This window comes from Ambystoma mexicanum, chromosome 5q (genome assembly GCF_040938575.1).
Source record: "Ambystoma mexicanum isolate Mex_15411 chromosome 5q, UKY_AmexF1_1, whole genome shotgun sequence".
NCBI classification, from domain to species: Eukaryota; Metazoa; Chordata; class Amphibia; order Caudata; family Ambystomatidae; genus Ambystoma; species Ambystoma mexicanum.
Genome location: NC_090933.1, coordinates 66,449,482 through 66,471,669, shown reverse-complemented (window position 1 = coordinate 66,471,669; position 22,188 = coordinate 66,449,482). Strand labels below are relative to the sequence as shown.

Here is a 22,188-nt window from a genome sequence, read left to right as displayed (position 1 = left end):
CGAACGGTCCTTAAGTGTTTTCAGTTTAAACCTACTACACGCTCTGCAGTTCGCCTCGGGGTGGTCCCTCGGCAAGCAGAGATTGCACGTGGCGTGTCTGTCAACCCAAGGGTACTTACGGTTGCACTTGGGGCAGAATTGGAAAGGGGTACCCTCCATACGCATATTGTGGCAGCGGGCCGATAAGTTTAGGAATATATAAGAATGTACCTATATACCAAAAGAGTGTAGAGCAGGGGTGCACAACTGATTTTGACAGAGGGCCGAAAGTACCTTACATGAGGGCTATAGTGGGCCGAAAAGTAAATGTGGGCGGGGCGGTAGGCGGGGCATTGCAGGAGGCTTTTTAAACCCCCAATTTGTACTAAACACATGGAAAAATAATGTTTTTGAGGGGTAACGATTTTTATTTGCATTTCAAACTTACATTTTGTACTACACATTTTCCATTGTTATAATTTATTTCTATTTAGTTATTGTATCTCACCTGTTTAATTAACTTATATATATTTTATTGACCCTAGATTGGACATGCCGTTATTTTGGACTGCTACAGTTTGCTATTTGGGTTGCCCAAGAGGAGTATGGCCTTCGTTGAGTCAGGTTTCCTCAAAAAGCCAAAGATGAACATCTCCTAACTGTGCCTGTTTTAGCTTTATTATTGGGTTCAATCTTGGAGTGCAACACTATGCCCCATGGCCCCTCACCCCCAACCAAACACTATGCCCATGTCCCCCTCACCCCCAACCAAACACTATGCCCCATGGCACCCTCACCCCCAACCAAACACTATGACAGTTGGAAAAAACACCTTTTTTGAGGTGTTCCGTTTTATTTGTACTATACATTTCCCCAAATCATACACGATGAAACAGTGAACCAGACAGTTGATCAGTGAGAAACATTGCAGCGTTTCTCAGCTGTCAGTTTCTGGATCTCGGGCTCCAGTGAGGTTGTTCCTACTCTCAGGATAGCATGGAGATGATGGTCAGTTAGTCTTGTCCTTAGGCTGGATTTATGTAGTTTCATTTGTGAAAAAACTTGCTCACAAATGTAAGTACTGCCAAACATAGATACCATCATTAATGCTTCCCGTGACAGATTGGGGAATTGAGCAGTGTCCAGAGACTGATAGAAGACTAATAAAGGCATCTCTCTGTACTTATTTTTGAGGGCACTACAGCACTGAAGTTCAGTCAGTTCCAGTTGCAGTTCAGGTTGCACACTGTCAACATCAGCTGAGAAAGGGTCTGCAAAAATTTTAAAAGAGGCTCGCTGGGATTTGAATTGTGAGAAACGATTCTCAAAAACATTTTGCAGTTCCTTCAGGACCTTCACATGCCGATACCACCCTACATACTTGTCATGGGGGAAAACCTCTGCACATGCGGGGTAGTGTGCCAGCATCCCTTTCTCCAGCTGGGCTGTCAGAAGCCTTAACTTTATTTCAAAGGCACAAACTGCCTCAAACAGATCCGATATGAGATTTTGGCTTCCTTGCAACTTTAAATTTAAATCATTGAAATGGCCTGTCAGGTCAGTCAGAAAGGCAAAGTCAGCCACCCAGTCCATATCTTGTATGACAGAAGTGTCCATTGCCTTTTCATCAGAGAATGCTTTTATTTCTTGCCGTAAAGCAAAGAATCGCTTCAGCACATTGCCACGACCAAGCCATCGAACATCGGTGTGATATAGGACATCACCATAATCCGCCTTTACCTCTTCTAAAAACGCCTGAAACAATCGGTGATTTAAAGAGCGCGCACGGACAAAATTAACCGTTTTCACAACAAAGTCCATCACTTGAGTGAATTTCAAATGTTTTGCACATAATGCCTCCTGGTGGATGATGCAGTGATAATTTTTTAAATGGACAGCCTTCTCGCCCAAGTGCCTTTTCAAGCAGCCAATAAACCCATTTTGCTCCCCAACCATGGCTGGCGCCCTATCAGTCGTCAGGCCTACCAACGCATCCCATGGCAAATTTAAGTCATCGATGACTTTTTGAAAGGCATTAAAAAGGTCAGCACCAGTAGTCCTGCCATGCAAAGATACCAGGGAAGCCAGTTCCTGAAATACGTTGCATTAACGACCCCCCGAATGAAAATTAAGAGTTGGGCTGTGTCACTTGCATCTGTGCTCTCATCAACGGCAGCTGAAAAGAACTTGACATCCTTACACCGCATTTTCAGTTGGCTGTAACAATTGTCAGCCATATCTACAATACGCCGCTGGATACTCATACGTGAAAGGGGAACATTTGTAAAAGCATCTTTTTTTTCTTTACACGCTGCCTCGCAAATCTCCATCAGGCAGTCTTTAACGAAATCCCCATCTGTGAAAGGACGTGCTGACCTTGCAATAAGCTGTGCAACCTTATAACTCGCAAAGGTGCCACATTCAGATTCTTTTTTATTCTGGGCAAAAACACCCTGTTGCTTAGCCAGCTGTGTTTTTAGCTCCCCAGCTTTCTTAATTCTGGCTTCCCCCTGCAAATCCTTATATTGTGAATGTTTTGATTCACAATGGCGGCGGATATTATATTCCTTGGAGACTTCTATGCGTTCGAGACAAATGAGACACGAGTACACATCAGGTTTTGACTCGATGAAAAAAAACTTCAGTCCACTCATCCTTAAATTGATGGTGCTCCTGGTCAATCTTTCTTTTTTTTTACTGCACTGAACATTGGCAGGGACATCTTTGGATAAAGATACGAAATCCACTGTTATGCTCCCACTACGACGGGCCAAGTCTAGAGTATATACAAATTATATACTTTTTTGAGAATCCTAGAAGCGACAAAAGAACAAGATCAGATAAAGAACATAGCCTTGCCAGCATACCTTTTCATGCACTTATTGATGGATACTTTCAGTAATAGCGGGCTGCATAGCATATGAACCTGCTATGTTTGAGATTAAGGTGGAAATTGAGGACATACTTTTAAAAAAATATAACATTTCAAAGCACAAGCTGTTGCCAACTTATGAGCTTTTGAAAGGAATTATCACAGGATGACCAATTACTTTAGTGAACATACAAAGAAACTGATCTCAGTTTCTTCCTGGGCAGGGCAAAACTGACAGGAGCTCTACCATATTGCGCCAGAGAAATAGTTTCTGCTTGTGCTTCTATCCCCCTGAACAATGCTTGATGGGGTTGTAGAAAGGTAACAATTACCCACACTCAATGGGTCTCAAACGCTTGATCGAGGTTTAGTTGAAAAATTACAGGAGCAGACATCATCCAGGACCATACTAGAAAAGGCTGCAGCCGATTTTGAAAGCTTTAGGAATGTACAAATAAACCACACCCATTGCTGACCCTTGACACTCTGGCCCAACATCTCTAATGATATGCTATGATAGTTTATTTATATAGCGCCTATACACAATGTGTTTCAAAGCGCTTCTCGACAAGGGAGGGAACAAAGGAAATACAAAACATTCTTACAGGCCATGAACAACAAGAATGTGAAATTAACTATCGAACTCGGCCTAGCGACGCAGATAGGAAGGAAATGAGAACAGACAGGCGACTACCGTCCTAGGCCTGACAACATTTCTGGTAGAGCCGGAGAATTACACAAGGTGAGGGAGAGGGGAGGAGAAAGGAGGGAGAGGAACAAAACAAGCTTTTATCGTACTAGGCCTGACGACATTTCAGATAGTGCTGGAGAGGGAGAGGGGATAGTAAGTGGGGGTGGGGGGCAAACATTTGTTACTATCATACTATGTCCAGGGACAATTCTGGACCTAGGAGTATGATCTTTAGGGGACTGCAGCTAATGCCAAAGAGCATCACTAAATGGGAACAGATCTACGTGGTGATGCCGATTTGGGTTTGGCCCGGGATTTATACACTGGGTGCAGTTGCTATACATCAGGCCAGTGGCCAGGGTTCGCACTGGCAAACACATTTCACCTGCCTGGGTTATTCTACGGGGCACCAGGCAAGACTGCCCATTGTTTCCGATGTTATTCATCCTGGCACCCCCCAACTCAGCACACACACACACTCTCAAACAAGCACCCATACAGACCCGAACCCCCCACCTCCCCAACTCCAAACCCCCACCCCCCCAACTCAGCACACACACAAACATGCACCCATACAGACCCGAACCCTCCCACCCCTCAACTCAGCACACACACAAACATGCACCCATACAGACCCAAACCCTCCCACCCCCCAAATCAGCACACACACAACCATGCACCCATACAGACCCGAACCCCCGCCCCACCCCCCAAATCAGCACACACACAACCATGCACCCATACAGACCCGAATCCCCCCACCCCCCAAATCAGCACACACAAACCAGCACCCATACAGACCCGAACCCCCACCCCTCAACTCAGCACACACACAAACATGCACCCATACAGACCCAAAACCCCCCTCCCAACTCCACAACCCCCAACTCAGCACACACACTCTCAAGCATGCACCCATACAGACCCGAGCCCTCCACCCCCCAACTCAGCACACACACACAAGCATGCACCCATACAGACCCGAACCCCTCACCTCCCAACTCAGCACACACACAAACATGCACCCATACAGACCCGAAACCCCAACCCCCCAACTCAGCGCACACACCCTCAAGCATGCACCCATACAGACCCGAACCCCCACCCCCCCAAATCAGCACACACACAGACCCGAACCCCCCACCCCCCAACTCAGCACACACACCCTCAAGCATGCACCCATATAGATCCGAACCCCCACCCCCCAAATCAGCACACACACAGACCCGAACCCCCCACCCCCCAACTCAGCACACACACAAACATGCACCCATACAGACCCGAACCCCCACCCCCTCAAATCCCACACACACAGACCCGAACCCCCCACCCAGCACACAAAACACATTCAAATCAAAACATTCATACACATCCGACACTCCCCCCACCCCCGCATCTCAACATACACACAAAAAACATTAAAATCCAAACATTCATACACATCCGACACCCCCCCCCAACGCAACGTACACACACAAACAAAGCAAAACAGACCCGACACACAAACACAAACAGACCACTTACCGGAGACGTGCTGGAAGGCAGGTAAGCGGTAGGTAAGCTGGAACGCTGGAATCGTACTACGGCTGGCGTGGTCCAAGGCTGAAATGCCTTCCGGCATCAAGCCTTTAGGACCACGCCAGACGTAGTGCTGGCCCTCCATTGGTGCAGCACACACGCATTACGTGTGCTGAGCCAATGAGGGCCAGTGTTTTGTCCGGCCCGGACAAAAGAGCATGGCAGGCCGCAACTGGCCCGCGGGCCGTATGTTGTGCACCCATGGTGTAGAGTAGGTCCACCCCCCACTCTCCCTACTTGCAGGGCCGAGGCCAGAGGCCTTCCGAGGCCCAAATCCGTCGTGCAGCTCTCGACGGTAGATTTCTTCTCCGGGCCGGCGTTGAGTGTGGAAGTTCGGTGACTCGACGTTGGGGTGGAGAATGGGGAAAATATAACGATATTTTGCAAAAGTATGGCTAAGGCCAGGGAACTCTGCGAAATGCTTCCGACCAGTATGGCGGAAAAAAACAATCTGAGGGTCCTACATGCTTGAGGGATCATGGGTACAGTGGACGTCACACTAGGGATAGTATTACTGGCACGCCCTGTGTCGACGCCCATTTTTGAGTTTCGAAAAACAAACTAATACTCTGCAGCTTCCACTAGATGTCGGCCTATGCACAGCATGTGATCTAAGCAGATTCCACAAGCCTCAGAGATTATATATATATATATATATATATATATTCTGGCCAACTGCCCAACTTTGCCTAACCCTACGGTTCGGGTGTTTGCCGTCTCTTGTGATGTGAGAAAGTGTTCGAGTTGGGACAGGGGAGGCAGAGTGTTTGCATATGCAACGTGGTAGGATGGGGAAAACATGTTATAAGAAGGGGGATCCCACATATCGCTGGTCAGTGTACCACTTCCGCTCCCTGAGGACCACCCCCCCCATGCAGGTGATCCTCCCTCACTGGTCCACCACCAAGCACGGGATCCAATAGGGATGGCCATGTCCAGGCCACGTGAATTACAGATCCCAGGGAATTGTATGCAAGACACCTTCAGGTTTCTCACAGTGGGCATTAACTGACTTATTGAGACCGATAGAAAATTCCAGATCGTATAGTGTGTGCACGAGAGCAGAGGCCGTGTGATGTACTGCATCCGGGGACCAAGCCCAGACTAGCCAGTCGTCGAGGTATGAGTAAATGTGGTGGCCTTGCGCCCTAAGTAGAGCCTCCACCGCGTTCATTAGCCTTGTAAAGACCATCAGGCCGAGTTGACTCCAAAGGGTAGAACTCTGTATTGAAAGTGGAAACCCATGATCCTGAACCGTAAGAAGGCCCGATGGGGTTCCCAAATCAGAACTTGCAGGTAAGCATCCTTCAGATCCAGGGAGCACATCCAGTCTCCTCTGCACAAAGTCTCTGCAATGAAGACTGGGGTAACCATCTTGAACTTTGGGATGGGGAGGGAAAGGTTCAAGGAAGATAATTCCAACACAACTCTCAGACCAGCATGGTTCTTTTTGTGTATGGCGAATATCCAGGAATAGAAGCCCCTGCCTCGCTGTGAAACTGGAACTTCCTCCACCCACCTGGTTTGCTACAAGCGAGCGGATTTACGCCAACAAAGTTGCTGTCCCAATCTGCGTAAGTGCAGGGGAGGAAGGTGGAAACTGAGGAATTGTTAGCTGGAAGCCCGTGGCCACCATTCAGGAGGATCCACGGGTCTGCAAACCTTGTCTGCCAGGAGTGTACATGAAGGGCAAGCCTACCCCCCACCAGAGACTCGCGGATCCGGATGGACCCGTCACAACTTGTTTCCCTCTGAGGCTGGTGTTGAGGAGGGGGACTGGAAAAAAACCCTTGTTAGCCGCCTTGTGCTGCTTGCGTCTGTGTTGGTTTGGAGACCTGTCAGGTTGCCTTGACCGTCTCTCCTGGAAGCCCTTAAAACCTTCAAAGACCCGACCCTTGTCCCAGCGCTGGTGAGCCTGGCTGTAAATCTTGGGTGTGGATTTTGTTAAAATAGACCAGGATTTAGCGCTCTGGGAGCTATTCTTTTTCTTGTCTAGTTCCTCATCCGTTCTCGAGTGGAACACATCACCTCCCTCTGATGGCTGGTCGAGGATGCATTCCTGCCTATCTGGGTCGAATTTCATCGCCTTAGCCAAGCCGTCTTCACGTCAGTGGCGATACAGATGGCTCTGCCCGAGGTGTCAATGTGGGCCACCGTAGACTTCATTATATCCTGGGCCACAATTTTCGCCTCCGCCAGCCCTGCCTTGAACCGTGCCTGGCTCTGGGCAGGAAGCTCTGGAAGGAAGTCTGCAATCTCCCGGCAAAATCTTTGATTAACAGCAGCCAACATGGCATCAGCGTTGGCTTGACACAGGTGAAGCGTGGATCTTGTTGCCAAACGACTCCAACTGTTTTTGCTCCTTCCCCAGGAGTGAAGAAGCGGATGCCGCTGAGGAAGATGGCATTTTGGAATATAGCGATGACGCTGCTATAACAGAGGAATGTGGCTGGGGGTGCACCGACAATAAGAGGGAATCCCCCTCCGCCTGCCTGTATTTGGCATCCAGGCGCTTGTTGGTAGGCTGGGTGGAGTGTGGCTTGACCCAGCCCTTTTTAGCCAAGGTCTCCAAGTCCTTCTGAAAAGGGAGGCCGGTCCTCGTGGGAGGACGAAGTGGAAGCACTTCGGCCAGGACCCCCACCTCAGGTCGCTCCGCCTGCAGCTGAGGTATGCCTAGATACTCCACCAGGCCTGCCAGCCTCTCATGGAATACTTTAGCCGACGACAGTGTGTTCAGATCGTCCTCCACGTCTGTGTCCACCACTGTCCTGTGGATCTGTGGGTGGAGGAGGAATGCTGGGCGTGGGCAGCTGTGGTGTGCTGACTGTCAGTGCCGGAGGCTGAGCTGCCGTGAATGGAGCGGGCGTGGGAGCCAGGGACTGAAAGCTGGAACCAAGGCCTGGATACCAGTTGGAGCTTGAAGCAGTACCAGAGGGAGAATGTACCTGATTACATCCCTGACGATGGTGCCCATCTGTGGCAATCTCATGAGGATGAGGAACCTCAAGGAACATATCCTTGCAAACAGACGGGGCGCCCGAGGGTTTAGGAGCACCCGAGGGCATAGGGGCTGGCCCCTGTGGCTGAAGTTTCCTTGGCGGCCCTGTCTCGCCAAGCTGGGAGATGTGTACCCCCCCCCTGCAAAATAAAGGGATAAGACATGGACCAGGTAACAGGAGTTGCCCAATCCCATCTGGAAGTGCACTCCCCTGTCTGATCTGTGTGGCGATAAGGTGCCGGGTGAGCTGCCATTTTGTCTGGCGTGGTGGCCATTTTGTCCTGTTCCGCACCACGGGCCTGAGGCGTGGTGCTTGCTGAGCTGGGTCCAGTCTCCAACTGCATGCTTAGTAGCGAAGGCTGGGAATTTCCCTGCACCTCAGGTGGGGACCTGGGAGGCAGCGGATTGCCCTCAGCCATGGTGCCGGTAGTGCTGCGTACAGGTGCCCCCCTCGGACAAGGGCCCGGAACTAGGGCAAAGCCCCTCGGGTTGAGGCCCGGTAATAGAGCCATGCGGCCCTTCACCGGTGCGACCGGTAGGATCTTGCGACCCCTCGGCCGGTAGCTGGAGTAGCCTCGGCCCCCTTGCTGGTTATAGGACCTGGGATGTCCCTCCCGTTTGGGTGCTTCCCGGGGAAGGAGTGGAGAGGAGAACAGAGCACCTACCTTGGGCCTGGTCTTCCTCCTCACGTATGCTTTGACGTCCTCTGGAGGGGATTCTTCAAAGAGCTCTCTCCACCTGGCCAACCAACTGGATAGCTCTATCCCGAGACCAATAAGAAGCTCTCGCACAATACTCTTTCCCACGATACCGTCACTTATGTATTCATCTTTGCAGGTTATGTTATGTTGTGTTGTGGAGACTGATGACACTACAAGAAGCTACACGAAAGCACAACGAAGAAGCTTTATGGGACTTCTCATCGCGGCATGGACAACAATTGCTCAAAACTGGAAAAAGAAGGAAACCCCGCCAATATTTATGTGGCTTCAAAAAGTATGGGCGCAGCTAGCAATGGAAAAAGTCACCCACATAATCCAAGGCACTAGGAGCAGATTCTCCGAAGAATGGGGCGGGGTTCTGGAACACCTGCAGTCAGACTTTATGGAACAATGGTGCCCCCACAACATAAAGGTCACGGACATTTTCAATGCATAAAGACGTCCACGAATTGAGTCCCAAGGTCCCGGGGGGGGGGGGAGGGGGAAGGGGAGAGGGGGAGTTGGGGGGAGAAATGTTGGCACGAGTTTTCTCTGTTTGTTGTGTTACGATTAATGAAAATAATAAAGATATGTTTAAAAAAAAAAAAAAGCGCACGTACACCCAAAGTCATCTTGGCAGTGGCTACTGAGAGGATACAAAATGGCAAAACCAACAACAGGAAAAAGAAAGGGAAAACAAACTAAAAAAAGAGTAGTTTTCAACAGCCTGCGGAAAGTGAGGTGATCTTAAGTGGCACGAAGGGCAATGAGAAGATCATTCCAGGCTCCGGCAGCAACTACAGAGAAGGCAAGGCCTCCCTTGCGCGACAGACGATAGCGAGGAACTAAGACCAGGGACGCAGACTGAGATCTCAGCAAACGAGTAGGGGCATAATTAATAAACTTAGCTTGAAGGTACTTGGCGCCCATGCCATAAAAGGCACAGTGCACCAAACACAAGGATTTAAACAGAATCCGGTTGGCCACAGGAAGCCAGTATAGTTTCTTAAGCAGAGGGGGAGTTGTTTGGGGCAGTCTGTCATCCAGTGTCTTCAGCAGCGTGGACAAAACCTCCAATGATAAAAACGATTGCGGATTGAGGAGGGGGGCAGAACCCGGAATGCTCCCAGAGAAAGGTGTGGTAACTTGTACCCCCAGGTCTGCAGGGGCAGCTATCCTTTCACCCTCATCTCCCGAGGACACTGACAAAGCCTCCTGCTGTAGAAGTGTGTCCGGCAAAATTGGGTCGTAGACCTCTGGACGCCAGGCCTCTTGCGGGATATCCGTCGACGAAGCAATAGTCGGCCCTGTCGTCGACGTCGCCTGCAATCCAGGAACGGTTGATGTCAACTGCGTCAGCGGCAGAGAAGTAGTTGATGACTGCCCAACCGTCGACGACGGTGGTGGTGGTCGCACAGGCTTATGCGTTGCTCCCGCCTTTTCTGAACTCGACCTGCGTTTCTGTGTCTCTCGACTCAAGGTCGATCTAGGACGATCGCCCGAGGAGGATTTAGATTTTTCTTTGTCTTTCCTCGCGGAAGATGAGGACGAAGAGGCCTTCTTCGAAGAAGAGTCCCTGGAATGGCCTACCGACGATTCCTTGTCCACCAGTCGCGATTTCTTTACCGGGGGTTCCGATGACTATGAGCGGCGCGGGTTCCCTGAAGATCTTGACACCGAGGCCGCGCTGCGTGTGGAGCCCACTTCCGAAGGCAGGGATGCCCCCGCTACGTCATTCAACCATGCGACAAGTCTGCGACTCCGATCCTTAAGAGTCTTCTGGGAGAAGCCCTTACATATGTCGCACTTGTCAGCCGAGTGATGAGGGTGCAGACAGTAAATGCAGTCCATATGTCCGTCCCCCTCGTAGACCTTTAGTCCGCACGGGCGGAACAGTGCTTTCCCTGACATTAGGAGAAAAAACCGCAACAGCACAACCTAACCAAGTAGAAAATACACAAGTTGTTCCCACTTTGGAGACGGTTGAAATCTGAAGAGAGCCGCGGGGGCGGGGCATTTATACCACTACATCCTAGTGGGGCGTGCGTGTGTGGCCCAAAACGACGTAGATAGGACACAAAAGTGTCAAACGTTTTCCTACGGGAAAAGGCTTTATAAGCTTACCGAGGGTTCCCAGTCTGTCGACAGGGAATATTCTAAGCATGTGAATCCATGAAAGATCCAATGCTGGAGAAAGGTGGGATCCAAAAGTAGGGTGAAGTATGGAATGGGCAGCAGCATTTGAAGCCTATTGATTAGATAACGAGGCTGGGCCAAATAAAGAGAGTTACAGTAATCAAGGGTGCTGAGAAACAAAGCGGCCAATACCGGGGTTGACATTATCCTCATCTTGTTTAATTCACCTTATATCTTTATTTGCACTGTATATTTTGTATATTTCACTGTATCTGTTTTATATTTACATGTACTGTAAGTTGAAAGTATACCTGTAACCTATTGTCGAAAGGCACCCAGTTACCTACGGGTTGGGTGCGCCATACAAATAAATAAACAAACCGATTCTTCCGAGCATGCAGTGTCAAGGTGTTGCATGCGCAAGAGCTGTCCCAGCCATGGTCTGGGCCAAGGCACAGGTGGCAGAGTGTGTGAGGGTTGGACTTAGGGAATAAACCCTTGGCAGGCTGGACGCCTGTTGAAACCCACCATCAACGACATGTGCCGGGGAGGAGGGTGTCACCAGAGGACAGAGTAGTATCTGACAATTGGAAGAGAAAAAAGAAAAGCAAATAACTTCTTCCGGGGTAGAACACGTGGAATTACAAAGCCAAAGGCTTAACTCAGGAGTGCTAGTGAAAGCAGTCCGTTCTAGTCGACGCAGAAAAGAAGACTGGGGAGTGGCGACTGTGGGCAGAGTCAGGGGAGCGCATGCTCTCAGGGCTGTGTCCCTGCGCGCATCTAAATTTAAAGGAGACCATCATTTCTTCTGGTGAAAAAGGTTCTTTTCCCCTTCCCTAGCGAGGGACACCCATACAGTATGGAGGAAAGGGGGCGGGACGTAGGAGTACTATCCTATGCAGAAATTCCAAAGATCATCAGCTTGTGAGCCGACTAGAGAGAACAGTCCTCTCAGGTGGAACAGTGGGAGCGTGCAGGAAAGCAGCCGTCACAAGCAGTGGGAGGAACCATACAGAGAGGAGGAGAAGAGTATCCTTCAGGCGTCCAAGTGCCGGCGAAGTACGGGAGAAGGAGACTGTGCAGCCAGGAGGCATCGTTAGACTGCAGAGCCGCTGCACACCTCCATGTAGACCACCAGGTCGGATCACTAACTTGTCACTTTCCGCAATTTCGAGGACATTTAAACAGTACAATCCAAGCACACATGATCTCATGCACAAGAATTTGATCTACCTAAGCCTCAGAGGAAGAGCAAGGATTACTCGAAACACGTGTCAGGTTGTACCACGTTCAACAAAATAAATCTGCAACTTAAGCACATCTATTTCTTTTTATGCTGGCGCAGTGAGACTAGAAACACCCCAAAACAACCCAACCTTACTGTGGCGTATTTGGGCAACGTACTCATTCTCCAGACACCTGCTGCCTCCCCCTTTCCTTATACTTTGATTGCAAGCGCAGTGTCCCACTTGGCTTGTTTGCCCAGCCCCCATTTGTCTCACCTTTACTTTTACTTGAATTCATTTGTTCAAGCGCCGCCAAAAAGGCCCAGAGGCATACGGGCACCTGGAAATAGAGTCCCGACAAAGATGGTAAAGAACAAAACGATCAAACCTACTAGAATCTATTATGCTAGGTGGCATCCTACCTGAAAATGTGGGTTTTAAGCTTTTTCTTTAAACTTTCGACTGACTCACAACTTCCGAGGTCCAAATTCAGAGCATTCCAGCTCTTTGGTGTAGCTACCCAGAAACCACTTCTGTTGACAAGCGCTAGATTGGATCTGGGAACTTTCAATAATTTGAGGTCATTAGATCTCAGATTCCTAGTTATTCTCTTTTTACTGAGACTGTCCGCCACTTAGGGAGGGTATTATCCATCTAAGCATTTAAATGTAATCGCAAGACAAAATTAAATTCCTGTTTCTATTGGTAACCAATGAAGGCTTCTCCTAACATCAGAGACATGATCACATTTCTTAAGACCCAGAATTGCTCTTACTGTACTGTTCTATATCATTTATAATTCTCCCCTCCTAATCCCCACCAAAAGGCTCCCACAGTAATCGATCTTTGAACATATGATTACTCTTGCCACCGTCTCACAACTTTTTTGGGACAGATAGGGGCGGATGTGGCTCAACAATCTAATGTAATAGACCGAGGAGGATACAAGTCTGCTCACCTGAGCATTCATAGAGAGCGATCGATCAAACCCGACTCCTAACGTCTTTATTTTTGTCTTTGATCATAATTATGCAATCCCCAATTAAAAATTGTTGATAGTTAGCGCTAAGACTGCGGCTAGAACCTAAAACCGTTAGTTCCGTTTTTTTTTGCGATTAAGTGCCAGATCATTCATACACATCCATTCATGGATAAGGTTGTAAGTCTTGTTAACCACTTTTACATCTTCCAGATATATCCCTGTGAGAGTGAAATCCTGCTTGGATTGCAAACACTGCCAGCGCCTTGAGAGGGACGCAGCTGCCTGGAACCGCAGAAACCTATCAGAGGGAAGGAAACCGGTATGTGGGGTGCCCAGGAGGTGTGGTCCGAAGAAAGCGTTATAAAGCTGATACAAGAGGGTCTGGGACCCTGATTGACTGGTACACTTGGCAGGAGGGTGAACCAAGCGTGTACATTGAAGAATTGATTCTGGGACCCGCACCCAAATAAGATGACGGGAAGCAGAGTGTCTGTGACCCTGAACTGGTTGCATACTTTGCAAGAAAGTGAACCAAGTGAAGGCAACACAGCCGTGCAAGTCTGGGACCCACACCCAAACCAAAAGATCGAGAATAAAAGGGTCTGGGACCACAAATACAAATAAAGAAAAGTCAGAAGAGTTTTAGGTTTAGCAAGAGAGGGAAGGGACAGAGGAAGGTTTGAGACACAATGGTGACATACTTTTTAGTTTTGGACTTCATGACAATTTCACTAGTTTGCTTTGGATAAGGAAACCCCTCTTAGGGTTTAGAGACAGAGGCATTTTGTACCCTTGTATTCATCAAATTGTAAGTTACTCACCGTAGTGACTAACATACTCTTAGTCCATAGTCACCTTTCCTCCATACTACATGGGCCTCCCTTCCAAGGGACGGGAGACGGAACCTTTTTCACCAGAAAATACCTTCTTCCACTTTAAATTTAGAGGCCCGCAGGGGTGCGGCCCAGGGAGCATGTGCTGCCCTGACTCCGCCCTCCGGCGCCACACTTCAGTCCTCATTGACACGTCGACAATAGATTTTAACATTGCCTAATGAGACCAGTATTATTAGGGGGGAGGTTGGAGGGACGTACGGAGGAAAACGAACTATAGACTAAGAGTATGTTAGTCACTACGGTGAGTAACTTATAATTACACTTATGTCCCGTCCCTTTTCCTCCATACTGCATGAGCGATTACAACTGATTGCTTAAGGAGGGGCTCCTCTCCACCCTAGGGCAACAAATAGGTTCCCGAGAACCACCCTGTCCGAAAACCGCATCCAAACAGTAATGCTTGCAGAAAGCTGAGGGAGAGGTCCAAGTGGCCGCCCTGCTTATGACTTGCCAAGGGACATGGCGCTGGAATGCGATGACCATTGCCTTGGCCCTGATAGTGTGGGCATGCATGTTGGCCGGGAGCGGCTTGTGCTGGCCCTCATACGCTTCTTTGATGGCAGACACCATCCAGAGGGATATGGAAGCCTTAGAAGCCCGATAGCCTGGTCTTGAGCCTCCGAAAGTGACAAACAGCGCATCCGATTTGGAGGAGCCTTTGGTCCTGTCCAAGTAGAATTTCAGGGCACGCCTGACATCCAGGCAGTGCAGCACACTCTGTGCAACGTCCTTGGGATCGGGAAAAAACGTAGGAAGGACTATTTCCTCGTTCAAGTGGAAAGCAGACGGCAACTTGGGCAGAAATGCTGGGTGTGTCCACAGGACTACTTTGTCCCTGTGAAAGTTAGTATATGGTTCCGAGGCAACCAGCGCCTGGATTTCGTTGACTCTACGAGCCGAGTTGAGGCCGACTAGTAAGGCTGTCTTGATGGTGACCAGCCTGATGTCCACGGACGCCATTGGCTTGAACGGTTTGTGCGCCAGGGCGCCCAAGACTGTTAAGGTCCTACACCGGGTGCAGTCTCTTGATGGGCAGGTAGAGCCTAGCGAGTCCCGTCAGATGTTTCTTGACGATAGGATTGGAGGAGGGGAAGATGCCTTCCTCAGAGCTCCTATATGCCCCAATGGCTGCGAGGAATGTACGGCAGGTGTCCACCTGCACGCCAGAGTGGGCGAGGTGCGCAGAGAAGGAGAGCACATCATCCAAGGTGCACGCCATGGGGGTGGGGAGGGGGGTGGGGTCAAAGCCCTTGGAGTCTGCCCAGTGGCAGAATCTGGTCCATTTGCTTTTGTACTGTGCCCTGGTAGCCTTGCTCCTAGCGCCCTGTATGATCTCCGGGTTGGCCCATGAGAGGCTCAGATGCCGCAGTGTTATCTGCTCAGGTGCCACGCTGTGAGGGGCTAGTTTCTGTGGCGCAGGGTGGATGACTCTGCCCCCTTGCTGTGACAGAAGATGTGCTGGGCCCGGTCGGGAGGTCAATCGGGGGCAACTCTAAGAGACTGAGCAGCTCCGAAAACCATGGCCTCACCGGCCACCATGGAGCTATTAGAATGATGAGGCGTTGGCGAGACTCCTTGATTTTGCAAATTACTCAGTGAATCAGGCGTGGGAGGGAAGGCGTAGGCCTTCATGCCAGTCTACTGGAGGTGAAATGCGTTGCCCTTGCCAGGATGCGAACTGGGGGCACACCCTGTTGTGGCAGGTGGCAAACAGATCCACTTGGGGGTGACCCCACCTGTTGAAGATATCCTGAGTAATGAGGTTGTTTAGCTGCCACTCGTAGTTGTCCGTTCCCAGACTGCTGGGCTGTCCGCTTCCAGGTTGGATAGCCCCGGGAGGTGGGCTGCCATGAGGTAGATGTCGATTTCCAGGGCCCACTCCCCCAAGCTGATCGCCAGTCTGCACAGAGGAGGGGATCTGGTGCAACCCTACTTGTTGACGTAGTACATGCTGGTGGAGTTGTCCGTCTGGATGAGGACAACCTTGCCCCTGAGAAGTGGTAGAAATGCCCAGAGCGCCAGCCAGATGGCGTTCAGCTCTAGCCAATTGATGATGTATTCCTGCTCCTGGCAAGTCCAGGTGCTGTGGACAGAGAAATCGTCCAGAGTGGCTCCCCAGCCCTCCAGCGAGGAATCTGTGGTGACTGTGGCCTGCGGAGCGGGCGGAAGGGCTTGCCCATCCGTAGGTTGTAGTCTCTGGACCACCAAGTCAGGTCCGAGTGCAGAGATTTAGGAACGTTGATCATCTCGGATTGGGAGCCCCTCTCCTGGTTCCACAAGGCTGCAAAATGCAGCTGAATCCTCCTCATCCTATCTTGTGCGGGAAGGCTAATAGGACCGCTGCCATTAGACCCAGGAGATGTTTGTACCACCATGCTGAGGTCTCTTCTCTGCTGAGAAAGTGTAGGGCGGCCCTCTTGAAAGCCGAGATTTTGTCTTCTGAAGGAAATACCTTCTGGGAGCAAGTGTCCCAGATGAGGCACAAAAATGTCAGCGTCTGTGTGGGCTGCACTTGCGACTTCTTGAGATTGAGCGAAAAGCCCAGATCGTGCAGAGGGTTTGTAAGGGCATGGGAAGAGAGGTGAACCGCTTCTGGGGAGTTAGCCCTGATGAGCCAGTAGTTGAGGTATGCCTAGATGTGGAGGCCCTGCACTCTGAGGAGGGCTGCCATCGCATTCATGAGCATGGTGAAGACCCTGGGGCCCGAGTTGAGGCCAAACAGAAGGACTTTATATTGAAAGTGGTAGCCCATGATCCTGAACCGCAGGAAAGACCGTTGGGGCTGCCAAATCGGGATGTGCAGGTACTTGTCCTTCAGGTCCAGGGAGCACATCCAGTCTCCCTTGTCCAATAACCATCTTGAATTTGTGCAGGGGTATGGAGCGGTTGAGGGTGGAAAGGTCCAGCACAACTCTCAGGCCTGCCTGGTTCTTTTTCTGAATGGCGAAAATCCTAAAGTAAAAGCCAAAGCCTCGGTGGGAGGCTGGGACTTGCTCTACTGCCTGGCTCTCTACGAGCGACCGTATCTCCGCCAAAAGAGTTGCGGTCCCAACCTGTGGGAGTGGAGGGTAGGAGGGAGGAGAGGCTAGGATAGGGAGGGGAGGCTAGGATAGGGAGTTGGTACCTCGTGGATACTACGGAGAGAATCCATGGGTCTGCGAAATTCTGGCGCCAGAAATGTGCTAGAAGAGCAAGCCTGCTCCCCACAGGAGACACGTGGACCCGAAGGGGCGTGGCATGCCTTCTTTCCCTCAGCGACTGTTGCAGAGGAGGGGCACTTGGAAAAGCCCTTAGCGCCGCCCTCCGCCCCCACTCCTTTGTGTTTCTTGCGCCGGTTCTGAGATGGCCAGCGGTCCGGCTGCCTCGATCTACGTTCCTGGAAGCCGCTGAACCCTCTGTATGTACAACCCCTATGGGGGCGCTGCTGAGATTGGGTGTACGATTTGGGCGTGGTCTTTGTAAGGATGGATAAAGACTTGGCCGTTTGTGAGCTGTTTTTCTTTTTGTCCAGCACTTCGTCCGTGGAGGAGTGGAAGAGGTACCCCCACCCACCCTCGAATGGTAGATCTAATATGCGCTCCTGGACGTCAGGGTTGAATTTTGTTGCCCGGAGCCAGGCTGCCCTTCTCATGTCCGTGGCGATACAGATGGCACGGCCAGAGGTGTCAATATGGGCTACGGTGGATTCCATGAGGTCATGCGCCACCGGCTTGACCTCGGCTAGCCCCGCCTTAAAGCGTGATTGGCTCTGGGTGGGGAGCTCCGGCAGGAAGTCCGCAATTTCCCGCCATAATCTTTGGTTGGCGGCAGCCAGCATGGCATCAGTGTTGGCCTGACGCAGATGTAAGGAAGCGTTAGAGTTTCTTGCCATACGCCTCCAAGATCTTCTCCTCCTTGCCTAGTGGCACCGCAGAGGAGGCGGTTGAGGATGGGCCAAAAGCAAGAGTGTATCCCCCTCCATCTGCCTGTACTTGGTGTCCAGGCATCGATTGACCGGCTGGGCTGAGTGGGGTTCGAGCCAGCCCATCTTGGCCATGGAGACTACATCGGTCTGCAGAGGAATCCCTGATTTGGCAGAGGGGCGTCGTGTACAGACTTCTCCCAGAACCCCCTCTGCCGGCTGCTCGACCTTGGGTCGGGGTAGGCCCAGATACTCCAGATACTGCCCCTAGGCCAGCAAGAGGTTTGTGGAATTCCCTGGCTGAGGATGGCGTGTCCGGATCCTCCTCCTCATCCGTATCCTGTGGATCTGGGGGATCCTGTGGAGGAAGAGGAGGAGTAGTTGGCGCCGGAGGCTGGGGTACAGGGTCCGTGGCCGGAGTCTGAGGAGGCAGCGGAGGCGGCTGGGGAGCCGGAGGAGGCGGCTGTGTCGGGGCCTGAGGCGCTGACGGAGGAGTCTGGTGCCACTAGCATTGCGGGAGCGACTTCCCTGATGGCGTCTTTGAGGATAACGCCCATCCGAGGGGACTTCATGAGGCCGAGGAACCTCTCGAAGAAACACTCTTCACTGAGGAGGTGGCAGGGGGTGCGGACGGTGTAGCAGGAGGCTGCTGGAGCCGCTGCATACCCTGCCCATACGGACGCAAAGGAAATCTGCCCCGCGCAAATGAGGGGGAAGATTGTAGGCCACGTACCTGGTTGAGGCCAGTCCCATCTTGACACTCTTTCTTTGCCGAATTCCTGGAATGGCCGACAGGTGCCTCTTTCTGGCCTGGGGGGGGGGGGGGGGTCAGTTGAGCTGCGTTTCTGCAAACCTCGGAAGTATTGCCAGTATTAGGGCATAGTCCCTCTGCATGTGGCCGGTACAAGGGCGGGGACCCTCGGTGAAGACCTGGTAAAAGAACCTTCCAGTCCCTCAACGCTGTCACCGGGAGGATCAGAGGATCCCTCGGCCCAGAGGCCGGTAGCTGCAGCAGCCTCAGTGCACGTGCTGGTAGAGGGACCTTGGAAGGAGTCTCCCTTGAGGGGTGCGATGGAGAAAATCAGCCCTACCTTGGGCCTGGTTCGATGCTTCACGAAGTTCTTGAGGTCCTCTGGAGGAGAATTCTGGAAGAGCTCCCTCCCACCTGGCTAGTCTGTTCTTCAGCACAGGACAGCGAGCCACACGCTGAACAAGATTGCTGACCGTGGTCTGGACCAAGGCAATGTAGGCAGAGTGCATGGGGGTGTGAAGTTGGGAAAGAGCCTGTTGCAGGATGGATACCTGCTGAACCACGTAGAAGTCGACATGCGCCGGGGAGGAGCGTGACGCCTGAGGACCGAGTATCTGAATGAGTAAAAAGACAAAAAAGAAGAAAAAGAAGAAGTATCCATGCGTGGAATTACATGGCTGAAGCAAAACCCAGGAGCGCTGGTGAATTCGATCCGTTCCAGCCGACGCGGAAAAGGGGACTGAGGTGTGGCGCCGGAGGGCGGAGTCAGGGCAGCGCATGCTCACTGGGCCGCACCCCTGCGCGCTTCTATATATTTAAAGGGGAAGAAGGTTTTTTCTGGTGAAAAAGGTTCTGTCACAGGTAATCAGTATGGAGGAAAGGGGATGGGATGTAAGAGTATAACAGTTTATACCTAAAAACATGCCACCATACCCTTACACTTTTGTTATGCAAAATGCTTAATTATTCATAGGTCTAGATCAGGGAACTGCAATCTGTGTATCTCCAGATGTTTGGACTACGACTTCCATGCTGCTCCACTGTCGACTATGCTGGCTAGGGTGGATGGGAGTTGTAATCCAAAACATCTGGAGAGCCCAAGGTTGGAGTACCCCCGTCTAGAGGAAAAGAGCAGTGACTTTGAACAAGCCATAAGTGACTTCTGTGTTGAGTGTTCCCTGAGAATATTGGGCTATATAATTTTGGGCTTTAACATACCTGTGTAAATGTGCTTACCATATATTAAGATACCAAGCATGCTCACAGATTTCTTGTTCCTTAGATTGAGCTCTAGTGCTGCAGCTTCAGCATCCAGTGCTAGTGCTTGAGAACCCGGCTTGAAAACTATTACAAATTCTAACACTTTTTGATTTAACTTTGATAGTTAAATGTCTGTTTCAAAGGGCACTCAGGCTATTTATTTTAATGTTCCTGTCCCATTTATTCTTAGCGCACCCTAATGTCCACATGGATTGTTTCCTTTTAATTTAACTATATACAAGACGTCATACCGGAATGCCCATTACATATTAAGCTCAATGCAATGCATAAAAAAAGTTTCTAAATTCAACATGAATACATAGAATTCAAAATGTTTTCTTTCTGAAGTCAGTCACACAATTAAAACAATATCTAACGGAACAAATAATTTGCAACAAGCAATTTACAATTCATACCTTGATGTATTGTCTGTTGGCATGGCTGGCACTTCCCAGCATGACACACTTGGGTACAGTTGTGCTCCTCACAGTTCAAAGAATTTCCACAAACATTGGTACAATGAATTGTGCTCGATTGCCCACAGCGAACTGAATGACTGTTATAAAAAAAAATTCAAAAGATTAAAAGGGTCTTTACATACAAATATTTCTGAATACTGTCATGCGTTATACAGAAAACCTTACATTTAACTTTGGGGTATAAATTTCCAAGGTGTGCATATGTCAGTCCCTCATGACATTCTTTACATGGATTCATAATCACTAAATGTCTTACAACTAGAGGCCTTTAAAACCCTTTGGAAACAAAGCTCTAAAACGATCACACACAGACTTTACAAAAGTCTACAATGTGGCAGAGAGACAAGCCTCTCCACCCAGTGGAGAACCTTTCTTTAGGTTGCAAGTTTGCTAAACATTCGATCAGAGTTGCCCTTCATTCCTTGTCCTCCTGATTTCTCTAATGCATTTGGGGTCATTATGAGTTTCCCAGTATACCAGAGGTAATTAATTGCGGCAAGAAAATGACCTACCGGTGTCTGAAAAGAAAAGGAAACTCGAGTCTATTTGACTCGGGTAACAGTCTGAAATAAACTAGAACAAATGGAAAGACTTGGATACAGTTTATAAATCCTCCATTTTTGATGCCAAAAAGACTTCAATAAGCAGATCTGTGAAGCCAACAATTCACAAAAAGCTTTTTGAAATTGTAAAGTCTCTGGAAAAGCCTGAAGCATTACTTACAGATCTGACCTTGCCAAGCAAGATTGTACAAAGGTGTCAAAAGACTGATCACTACCCTCTGACCCACTACTAGCAGCCTCCTCCTCACCTGATTGGCTGGTATCAGTATCGTAGAAGTCAAGACTCCGTCGGTAGGTATAGTCCTTTTCCTTCTTTCGAGGTGTTACCCTGCTTCGGAGGGAAGCCACAGTGGCAGCCTGAAAGCTGTACCCTGTGGCTCCTCCTCCATAACAGGCCTATGTGGGGGAAAAAGCGGATGCTGAAAAAACCCCACTAAAGATGGCCGGATTCGTTGAAGAGGATGACTGGAGAATGAGGAATACGGAAGATGTTAAGGAGATCCGGAGACGTTGAAGAGTCACAATGCTTGCCTTATGTGTGACTAAAACCAGTGGTTTCCGAGCTGAACTAGAGTCCCCAGAATGAAGGAGGCAGGACTTCGGGAACAAGACTTCGATGGCGTCGTACACAGGTAAGAAAGGGAGAACGGAGGGCTGCGGGCATGCAAGGGGTAAGAAGAAAGAAAAGCAGTAAAGAAGGGAGATGTACACAGCGAACACACTCGAACAGAGCATTCCGAGAATGAAACAGAAGAGAAAGCACCTAGCGCATTAACCGGAAAGCAAGTAGACTAACTACGTGGTTGCAACGCAGGGATTGCTCGGAGTAGAGTGATTAAGTACTCAGCAACCGCCATATTGAAGATTAGACCGCCACCACACCACAGACAAAAGCATGCCAGAACTAATGGCCACTCAATGTCCACTGCTTCCACACACTTAAGGTGCCCGGACGCATAACATAAAGGTCCAATTGGCTTTTGAAACCAAGATTGAAAGAGCACGGATATGGATAAAAAACAATCTCTAAATAGCACCCTGTCGTACCTTCTGGTCTTCAGCTATTAGCGGAAAAGTACCCTTGTTTCTCCTTTTCTGCTATTACCATCCCGAGATGGTCAAAACATTAGCCAACATACGGCCCTGCCCATACCCGGAGAAAGTCATTCCACACA

General features: G+C 50.0%; 1 protein-coding gene across 1 annotated transcript in view; it reads right to left on the bottom strand.

The window, feature by feature from the left end:
• The window catches only part of NFX1 (nuclear transcription factor, X-box binding 1), a 2,569,209-nt gene that overhangs the window by 1,784,139 nt on the left and 762,882 nt on the right, over window positions 1–22,188 (bottom strand). The window contains exon 7 of the mRNA XM_069620539.1: window positions 20,388–20,527. Coding sequence (XP_069476640.1) covers window positions 20,388–20,527 — 140 coding nt within the window. The remainder of the gene's footprint in view (window positions 1–20,387; window positions 20,528–22,188) is intronic.